This window comes from Elephantulus edwardii, unplaced genomic scaffold, assembly GCF_000299155.1.
Source record: "Elephantulus edwardii isolate Elephantulus edwardi_28Jun2011 unplaced genomic scaffold, EleEdw1.0 scaffold00046, whole genome shotgun sequence".
NCBI classification, from domain to species: Eukaryota; Metazoa; Chordata; class Mammalia; order Macroscelidea; family Macroscelididae; genus Elephantulus; species Elephantulus edwardii.
In genome coordinates this window covers 18,453,741-18,464,920 of record NW_006399796.1, presented here as the reverse complement: position 1 = coordinate 18,464,920, position 11,180 = coordinate 18,453,741, and the positions used below count along the sequence as shown (strand labels likewise).

Genomic DNA, 11,180 nt, shown 5'->3' with positions numbered 1-11,180 from the left:
ATTATATATCTTTTTAATCTTGAGCCTACTGGAAAATAAAAGTTGATAGAAAACTTTGAACTCACATTTGAAATAAAAGATTTGGGACATAATTTTTGAAATGTAGTTTAAACATCTTAAGGGACAGAAAATCTTCAGTCAGCCTCCATCTTCAAGTGCTTCTTAATACACATGTCTACATTTTACTTTCTAACTTGGTTATAAATAGAATAAAGTTGATTGGAGTACTTCTTCCTATCAATATTTCTAAACCGAAGTGGTATCAAAGTTTCTCTTGGAAGGACAAGGTGGTATGCAGAGAATCACGAGAAAAGGAGAGGGAAGAGGGCACGTACCATGCCATTCATAACAGAACTTTGAATGCATTATCTCATTTAACAGTTAATAATAACCTCCTGAAAGAAGTATTTTTATCTCTATTCTAGAAAAGATAAGAAGACCTAGAGGGGTTTCAAATAATATACCCATAGTTTCACAGTTTATAAAATCTCTACGTCCTGATTGAAACTTAAGTCAGCCTGACTTTCCACTATACCAAGAACAGTAGCTCAAATGATAAGTTGTCAGTAATTTTTATTGTATTTTATTGATACAGAAAATTAGATATTTGTCACTATTAGAAAACTAGAAGTGTACTAAGAAAAAAAAGTTGAATAGCATACGTGCTGCTGAAGTGAGTGCTAAAAAAGGTTTAATAATTTGCTATCTGAATGACCCACTGAAATTCTAAATAATAAGTCAAATTTCACAGTAAAAATAATCATTTCTCTTTTTTTTTCTAGGTTCCGTAGTTACAAGATATTCAGAAACTGCTTAGTTCATTTTCAAATGAAAAAATCTTACCTTTTTTCACCCTGGTGCACCAGCCCTGTTTATTCCTAATGGGCTCATCTTTTTGGAAATCATATTTTATCAAGTCAAAAGAGAAAAAAAGCTGCAAAAAGAAATTCAAGCAGACATAAAATGAGTGTTCAGTTATTCATTTGTGCACTGTTTGCTGGTAATAGATTTAGAGCTGTCAATGAAAAGAATTAATGAGAATGTGCATTTAATACAGCCTGCAACTTTTGTTGAGGAAAAATTAAACATATATAATAAAACTAAATATATATAATAAAAATTGAAGGTACAAGTAAACAGTGCAGAATTAGGATGGGAAATATCCTTCCATGCAATTAACTGTCGCTGAAAACTCGCTGGAGGGTCAGATATCAACTCGACAGCACACAATAGTAAACAGCACTCGTATGCTCACATTTATATGATGTTGCACATTAGCAAAATATTAATAATACTAGTGCTGAGTGAATGATATCAAAGCTTAGAAGGAATTTATATATTCAAATGCATACTTCCTGGTAACTTAGTGATGAAAACAGTTGCTAACCAAAGGTCAGTGGTATGAACCCACCATCCACTCTGCAGTAGAAAGCAATGGTAATCTACTTCCATAAGGATTGATAACCTTGGGAAGCTTACAGGGTTGCTATGAGTGTGAATTAGCCCCACGACAATGGGTATTAAGTAGCTTTGTTATTGACATACAGCAATAGCACGTTATTATCAGGTGCCGTTGAGTTGACTACAACCTCATGAACAATAGATTTGAATCTTGCCTTATCCTATGCAATATCACTGTATAAATTTATCTTGTTATAAGTCTTCTACTCTTTCTCTGACTTTCATTCACTTTTCCCAGCATGAAAGGGTTTTTTCTGAAGATTGGTTTGGTCCTAACAGCATAACACAAGTATAAGAGATGAAGTTTCACCATCCTTGCCTCTAAGAAGCACTCCAGTAGCATTTCCCCAGACAGACTTGTTTGTTTAGTAATCACATTAAAGTGATATATAAGTGGCCTAGCTAATAGACTACGTTCATGCTGCTTCATTTTAACAGAATTCAAAATAGCCCCTGAAATGAATAGTGTTAATAGAATTAAATTGTAAGCTGTGTGAACACAAAGATTTGTTGTTTGTTCTTTCCTCTTAGTTTCTAGAAAAGCAAAAATAACCAGATATCTACAAAAGCATGTGTTATTTATTGTATTTTGGAGGAACATTCTTCTAACTGGTACAACACTCTTCTGTCAATTTTCTGTACTGGGGTAATCTGGGTTTGCTGTAATGCTGAACCATGTGCCATTGGGGTATTAAATGCCATAACTGTTACCCATGGTGGACAGTGTTTGGTGGAGCTTCCAGTTTAAATTTAAGACAGGTGGAAACAGGAGTGGCATCCAGTTCCTAAACAACATGCCTCTAGAAACTCTATGAACTATGAACTCTGAGAAATGATGATAGTTATAGAAAGGCGTCAGGTCTTTTGTTCAGAGTAGCAATAAGTCGTGCTTGACACTATGACAATCAACAACAACATCTTCATAACTATTCTGACTTTTTCCTTTGGTTTTTTTTTTTTTGTCTTAATGTGTCTAAAGTAACACTCAGTATTTCTGTGTATTGTTGGAGTCAAATGGTAAATTTATTAGAATATTTTCATCATATTGTGAATCAAGTCCTCTCCCCTTTCCTCCCTCAACATTCCCACCTCTCCTGTCCCTTATAATGGCTTTCAGATCATGGTGTTATTGTGGTTGATTTAGATCTGACTCATAGCTGACCCTCTAGTAAATTGCACAGGAGGACAGTACCCATCCTTCTCCCATTGGTGGATTCAAACCATGTGCCTTTAGAATTGCAGCACAACCCTTGTTTGAAAACTAGATTACCAGAGTTCCCACTAAACTCTGATGCTGGGAGAGAAATGAAAATTGGTTCAGAAAAAACCTCTCATTCTCGAAATAAGAAAACTGAGGTTTTATAGATCAATTACATATGCAAGCACACCAACTTTAATTTAAAAAACAGACTACCATCAAGCCAATTTCAAATCATGTGGTTTCTGAGGTTATAAATCTTATAAAAGGAGGAGACAGTTCATCTTTCTCCTGAAGAGCAAGTAATGGATTCTAACCACTGGAGCCACATGGATTTCTGTCAGCAGCACAACATGCTACGGACTGATATGCAAGCAATAAAATGATATGAGAAAAATATTTTATAATTATAAAAAGAATCAAATGAAAGGTCAGAATAAAGAAAGAAAACAAAAGAGAGAAAAAGAGTGGTAATGGACATAAAGATTGCTGAGTTCAATTTTAGTATGCTCAGAATGTGAGTAGAATCACTATTCACTATTGCAATTAAAATATGCACAAGAGCTGCTAATATCGAGTGAGTACTTATTGTTGCCAAAGAATGTACTAGCAGAAAATAACAAAATCTAATTTAATCATCAAAATACCCTATGTGGTAGGAATTACTATTATCCCATATCAAGATGAGAGAAATAAAAGTGACAGTAAAACAAAATATACTGGTACCCTATACATGAAGATGCTTTATTAATATGCATCTTCCCGCTCATTGCCCTTTGTCTGTATTTAGGATTGCAGGATGTTGGCCACTTGCCCGACAGCTAGTAGAAAGGCATTCCAGAAACTCCGGAATTGCATTTATCAACTTGGCCAAACAAGAACAGAGCCCTGTTCATTACCCATTTTCTTCTCTCTTGTTTTAACATGCTTTATTTTTTGGAAAATTTGCCCAGCAACAGGTCCTATCAAATCTAATACTACATCCCTTCCCCCAAACCCCGATTAATTTGAAACCATGTGTGTGGGTGAGATTCCACAAGGATCCATTCATCATGTCTGTTACCACATATAAGTAGACTTGATGCTTACAGTAGAATGAATATGTGCCTGTATATTTTATTATGCTTGTGGGATTCAAATTCTCTAGTAGTGTCTAATTGCAGTTTCTTTTATTTTTTAAGTCCTTTAGTGTGGTGTTTGTTCATCTCTGTAATGTTTGCTTTTTATATGAATCTGTTTATTTTCTGTTCCTTTTGCTAGCTCATATCAATGAGTTGGAATTGACTCGATGGTAGTTGCTTTTAGGGAGAGAAATCTGCCTGAGGTAGGACTTGAATCTTCCTCTAACTTGGGCTTTGATTTTGAAAAAAAAAAAAAAGTAGCAGCTTTTTTTTTTTTTTTTAGCTGACATTAATAGTTTGCCTAAACAATTCCTGGGAATTTAGAAGTCCTTGCTGTTTAAATGTTTATTAATATGTTTTCACTTGTCTTTTTATTTCAATTTCATTCCACATTTTACTCAGATTGCATTTACCTTAGCAGTTTCAATTTTGGTCCTTCGTTTTGTGGGTTGAAACTAAAAATGATGTTTTAAAGTTCTAACTCTCTGTGTCTGTAAATGTGACCTTACTTAGGAATAGGGCCTTTGTAGATGTAATCACCTTAGGATGAAGTCATACTGGCTGAAGGTAGGCCTTAATGTAATGTGGCAGATGTCCTTATAAGAAAAGGAGAGGAGACACAGACAAATACACCAAGAATGCTATGTCAAGATAGGCAGAAACTGGAGTGTTGCATAAAGAAGGCAAAGAACAGCAAAAGGTAAGAAAGAAGTAGAGAACAAATTCCCCTCTAGGGACCAATCCTGCTGGCATCTTGATAATAGACTTCTACTGTGAAACTAGGCTTACACTTGTTTGGCCAGCAACATTCACTAAGATCCCTCTACTTTCTCTAACCTGAGAACAGCGGTCTACAAGAGACTGAACTGTATCTGCTTCTGTTTCCAACAAACATAACGTTCAATTCGTACACACATAACAAAGAAAAAAAAACACACCAGGAAAATGTGATAAATCCTTTAGGGGGAAAAATGTTAATGTAAAGTAATAGGGAAAAAGTAACCTGAATTTTGATTAAAACACAGCTGGAACAATCTATAGCAGTGGCAGAAGAAGAGATTTAACTGAATTAATTTTCTGTTGTTGTTTATTCGCTATTCATACGGTGATGGGTGATAGAAGCTGCACATTTTTGTTCGAAGGGATGGAGAAGCTGCAGGAGGAAGAAATATGATGTGAACCAAGATCTCTGTACAATCCCAACATCCACGCAGGATATATTTTTGAAAGATGTGCCATGTTCAATCTAAGGGTGACAAAACCTGACAAGCAGGAAGCAGAGTAGCATATTTGTCTCTAAGAGAAATTTCCTTTTCTTTTGTTAAATAATTTTTAATTTTAATTGTGATTTTAACAAAAGTTTACAGAAAAGTTATAGATTTTCTTTCCCCTCTTTTTAACTGTCTGATTTATTTACAAAGTTGGAATACATTTTTCACAAAATATCCTTCCCATTTCCTTCACCCCACCCACCCATCGAATTGTCCAACCCTATGAATAACACCCTCCCCCTATCCTCACCCCTCTATTTTCACCCTCCCCCCTGACTTGAATCCTCATACTCATTCTACAATAATGTTTTTTATACAGTATTTGTCCTTGTAGGACTGATATAGTTAACTTAGCATAATGCTCTCCAGTCTCTCCCAAGTTAGGTAACAATTTACAAAATCATTGCTCCTGCATGCTGTATAGTATTCCATTGTATGAATGTACCACAATTTCTCAATCCATTTGTTTGTGGTTGGCCATAGGGGCCATTTCCATGCTCTTGTAATGGTGAATAATGCTGTTATGAACATTGGTGTATAAGTTTCCATTTGAGCCTCTGTTTTCATTTTCTCAGGGTACATTCCAAGCAATGGAATATCTGGGTCATATGCAATTTCTATGTTCAGTTTTTTGAGGAAGCATCAAACTGCCATCCAGAGTAGTTGTATTTTCATCTATTCAATGTGACACATCTCTCTCTCCATTCCCCTTCTAGATGCTAACTTTTAAAAAAATTATATTATTAGTTTATTTACAAAATTCAAATATATTGTTTTCGAGAACAGATTATTCCAATTTCCTTCACCCCCTCCCATCAAATTGTACAACACCATGATTAACACCACCCCCCCACCACCACCCTCTTGCTGAAAATACTGGTTTCCCTCTTGAAGCTTGCTAGAGATTACAATGGGTTTGACTTAATTCAAAGCTTCTTTTATCCACGTAAGAATTTCATGAAGCCTCCTCATCAAGTATACTCACATCGGAATTTCCAGGAAGATATAGAGTTTCATAATGCACTTTTCCCAAATAGAGATACTGTATGGGATATATGAATTCCTACTGCTCGTACTTGTACAATCAATCCGCCAGATTGAACTCTGGAAATTGTGATGTGTAAGTCTGACCCAATAGTTATGTACAAGTTCTACACGAAAGACCATGTTACTGCACAGGATGTTATTCGTGAGAGTGGAATTCGTGACCTGATAGCAGCTTCTGTCATAGATACCACAGTATTCAATCATTCTTCGTGGGTATTCAATGAATAGCGTAAAATCAGATGGAACTTAATTGGACTATTCATATCACTCCAGAACCAGAATTTTCATGTTAGCTTTGAAACAAGCTTAAGTCAGACCTTTTATGATGACCTGATTAGGAAAGTTGCAAGTCTTCAAGCCAAGAAAATTTGTAACCACCCTGTTAGTTAATCAGAGTCTATAAATGTCACCAGAGCTTTCTTCGCCCCAGAAGACTGAAGGTTTTTAATGCCTTGCTTGTCAGAGTGTTTTATTCAATGATTACAACATTGTTTTTACTAGTTTTGCTAAGAAGCAGCAACAGTAGAGTTGATCAAGAAAAATAAAAAAAAAATCCAAAGCAAATCGCATAAAGAGAAGACAAATAGAATAAGGTGGTGGCTCCTATCTAGATATTGACCCTGGGGATGATGCTTTCCATACTCACCCTGCAGTAGTTATGGAAAAGCCCTAGATGTATCATTGTATAATCTTTTGAAATGTAATCCAGGCCATGGTTTTCACAATTACTTATTAAGCTTCAGAGAGCTGGACAATGACTAAGGATGACAGAAGAAGAATCGATGCCTTCGAACTATGGTTTTGGAGAAGAGTTTGAACATACCATGGACTGCCAAGAAATCAAAAGGGTCTGTCTTGGAGAGGGTGAAACCAAGTTTCTCCTTGGAGGCTAGGATTTTGAAGCTCCATTTCACATACTTAGAGCATGTGGCCAGGAGACACCCATCTTTGCAGAAGGACATCATGCTCAGAAGGGTGGAGGGACAGCAAAGGAGAGGAAGACCCTGGATGAGATGGATTGATACAGTAACTGGGAAATGGAGGTTGGTGAGTCGGAATTAGTGAGACTGGCTCAGATCAGGGAAGGGTTCAGAGCTGCTGTACATAGGGTGACTATGGGTCACAGTTGACTTGACAGTACGTAACAACAACAATGACATATTATATTGGTTAAGCCTCTTGTTTAGAGTCAACAAGACATCCTCAAGTGCTTTTGTATTTAAAAGTCAACTGTTATATTTTGGAGGAACATTCCTCTAAGTGGCACAGCACTCTTCTGTCAATTTCCTGTACTGAGGTAACTTGGGGTTGCTGTGATGCTGAACCTTGTGCCACTGGGGTATCAAATGCCTTAACGGTTATCCATGGGGGACAGTGTTTGGTGGAGCTCCCAGTTTAAGACAGGTTTCGAGGCAGGAGTGGCATCCTAAACAACATGCTTCCAGAAACTCTGGGAACTTTGAGAAATGATGATAGTTATAGAAAGGCTTCAGTTTTTTTTTTGTTGTTGTTCATAGGGTCACTATGAGTCATGAACAACTTGACAGCAATCAACAACAACAACATGCATTATTATACCAAGAAAGCTCTAGATGTATCATACTATAATCCATTTGAAGAGTATGCATTATTATACTGAGTAGTTAGATATCTTGCATGAATCCTCTCTTCTGTGTTTAGGTATTCTGTGTTACTCTTACTGTGAAATGTAGGGAAAAACCTCTTACTGTATGCAACTTTACAACAGTTGTGGAAACAATTCAACTTAGTTTATGTACAGGATATCTCTTCAGGTATCACCCAAAATCCTCCACAGACAAGGCTTTTGTCCTCATTAAGTATGGGCCTCTGTCAAACCATGTAGGACTGTTCTATTAAATTGCTGCCAGAATTTTATATCCAGTTACTTCCAGTTTCTATATTCTTACAAATTGAAATAAATTTCTACTTCATAAACATTTTTTGCAACAATTAAAATATTTTTTCCATAGAGGGGGAAAATACCCCTAAAACCCAAACAAAACTGTGAAAATAAATTTCTGTTGTTTTAGTTAGTCTTGAGTAAATTGTTATGGCATATCTAGAAAGTAAATCTTACTCAATCATTTACTGCTATCGAGTCAGAACAGTTATTGTAGTCTGACAGGAAGCTTAAAAAAATTACCAAAAGTGGCCTAGTGGGTAAGGAGTTGTGTTGCCAACTCAAAGTCAAGCAGTTAGAATCCTCCAGCTGGTCTGCTGGAAAAAGACAGATAATCCCCTGCTGTGTGATTTATGATCTCTGAAATCTGCTAGAGGGTCAACTATGAGTCGACTCAATGGTATAGAGTAAAATCAAAGCAAAGATAAAAATAAAAAGATAAATCTTTCTTATGGTACTCTTGCTAGATGATTGCTTTGGATGATTACTTGCTGGATAATTAAGCTTCACTGAGAAGGCTTAATATAAATGCCAAATTTGCAATGCAAATACTGCAACCGTGAAATGACTTGAGAAAATAAAATGCAGAGACTATAAGGCTCAGTAATACCACCACTTAATATTCCCAAATACATTTGCTCAGATAAAAACACATTTCTAAGTAATTAAGTAGACCCTGAAAATTCCTAAAGAATTCATTATAAAAATAGTTTACTTCCAGACATTCCTGATGTTTACCAATTCACTATAGAAACTATGAGCAAATAATTCAGATACACAAAGACTTATACTGTGTTTTAAAAGCAGGTCTATCAGTGGAAATTGCTAATATTTCCTTGCAGCTTTGGAAACCTCAACAGCAATGTCATTAGATCATTATACTCTCAGAACCAATGTGAAGTCCTTGAGAAAACATAGCTGAAGAAAAGAGACATTATTGATCAAACACTTTCTTTATGAATGGGTGCATTTGGCAACATCCTATTAACCTTCTGCCTTTGAACTGTTTATGTCATGGGTAACAGTTGTGACGTGAGCTGGGAATCTTTTTGCCCCTTTTCTAGCTCTAGTGGCCTCGTAGATAGGAGGTGCATTGCCAACCTAAAGACAGATGGGTTGAATCCATCTAGCTGCTCCATGGAAGAAAGATGGGCAGTCTCCTCCTGTGTGATTTATTCCCTTTGAAAACCTGTTAGAGGGTCAGCCTAGGAGTCAGTTTTTTCTCCATGGCTAGGAATTTTTGAGATGGATGTATCATGAAAGTTGAAAGCTGAATGAAAGAATTAGGTATCAATGTTGTTATTTTAGGGAGCTCTGTTGCCATAGTCCTTGGGAAGCTGTACTGTCAACCCAAACACTGCTGGTGGAAGGTCAGCTATGAGTCAATTCTGGTGAGGGGGGCAGGGCAGAGGAAAGAGTGATAAATTGGATATGACATCTGTATAGGAGATGGTTGAAGTTTGGAGGTTTGGTTTTAAAATCTATAGATTATCACAGTTATCTAGATTCAAATACCTCATTCATGTTGTTATTTTTGTTTACCACTGAGTCAGAACCAACTGATAGCTGACCCTTCAGGGGATTTTCAGAGACAGTAAATCCCATGGGAGGAGACTGCCTATCTTCCTCCAACTGAGCTGCTGGCGTCCTGGGTTGGCAATGCAGCTCCTCACAACTAGGCTATCAGAGCTCCTTGCCTCATTCATAGAAGTTCTCAAAGAAAAAGTGAAAATTTGCCATAATTTGAAGTACAAAGTCTATAAGAAGAGAAGCAGCCCTGAATGAATTTCTTTCGTAAAAGTCTGTACTTACTTTATAAAAGAAATTTGTCCTTCCAACTGCTCCAATTTTTCCAGTGTGGTTCATGAAACAAATGTTTCCTTCAGTTGCTCCATAAAATTCAGAAATCTTAATATCTCCAAATCTGTCTAAAAATTCTCTCCACACATCACTGCGCAAACCATTTCCAACTGCCAGACGCACCTGATGATCTTTTTCACCTTCTCTCTGTTAGGTGAAGAGATGTTACTTGTAATTGATTGAGTTCAGTTCTTGAACATAATTATTGAATTATTATTGCTACAATTATTATTATTAAATGAGAGATAGCCTAGCAGTAATTTGCATATTTATAGTAAATGACATGAAATAAATTTAAGTCAGTCTCTTAAAAGATTCAGCTTAATAACTAATATAAATAAAACTGCACCTAGCATTTAGTTTTGTTTCTGTACACATGAGAAAAGTCCTTACTAAATTCCAAATTCCTTAAAGGTTTCCCCCATTTTAAAAGGAGTGTGGAAAACACGACTTTAAAAGAAATGATAAAAGAGAGTTGGCTCCATCGTTTATCTTCTACATAACTTTGAATACAATGTTGAACTTCACTTTGACTTTCTGTTTATTTATCTGCAAGAGAAGCTACAATCTACCTCACATACATGCTTCTATACAGCAATCACCGTTCAGTGATTGTTGTTATGCGTCTTCACGTTGACTACAATTCATAGTGACCCTATGAACAACAGATCGGAACCCTGTTCTATCCTTTGCCATTCTCATCATCTCTCACACACATGAGCCCACAGCTGCAGACACTGTGTTAATCCATCTTGCTGAGGATTTCCTTTCTTCCCCCGACCCTCCACCTTTCTGAGCATGGTGGCCTTTGGAATCTTCTGTTCAGCTCTTAGTATCTTGAATTCTTGAATTCTTCCTTGTGCTTTGGCTTTTCTGCGCTCCAGTGCAATATTCACTTTCTTCTGACATCCATTTTGGTGTTCTCTTCCTCTTCTGTCTTTATAATGACGTTTGCACTCTTCCTGGATGATACATTTGACATCCTCCCACAACTCATCAGGTCTTGGCACATTAGTGTTCAAGGCCTCAAACTTGTTCCTGAGATGGTTCTGAAATTCCGGTGGGAAGAACTCAAAGCCATATTTTGGTTCCCATGGATTCGGTTTAATTTTCCTCAGCTTCAGCTTGAACTTGCATGTGAGTAGCTGGTGGTCTGTTCCACAATCGGCTCCTGGCCTTGTTTTCACAGCTGATACTGAGCTTCTCCAGCAGTTTTTCCCATAGATATAATCGATCTGATTCATATGTGTACCATCAGGTGAAATCCATGTGTATAACCTGCATTTATGTTTCTTATAAAA

The 11,180-nt window shown here is 36.6% G+C and overlaps 1 protein-coding gene and 1 pseudogene across 1 annotated transcript in view; one reads left to right on the top strand and one right to left on the bottom strand.

The window, feature by feature from the left end:
- SLC27A6 (solute carrier family 27 (fatty acid transporter), member 6) overlaps positions 1 to 11,180 on the bottom strand; it is a 100,611-nt gene that overhangs the window by 36,973 nt on the left and 52,458 nt on the right. The window contains exons 5-6 of the mRNA XM_006886034.1: positions 9,832 to 10,026; positions 844 to 934 (exon numbers count right to left, since the gene is read on the bottom strand). Coding sequence (XP_006886096.1) covers positions 844 to 934; positions 9,832 to 10,026 — 286 coding nt within the window. The remainder of the gene's footprint in view (positions 1 to 843; positions 935 to 9,831; positions 10,027 to 11,180) is intronic.
- On the top strand, positions 4,419 to 6,624 carry LOC102860761 (annotated as a pseudogene).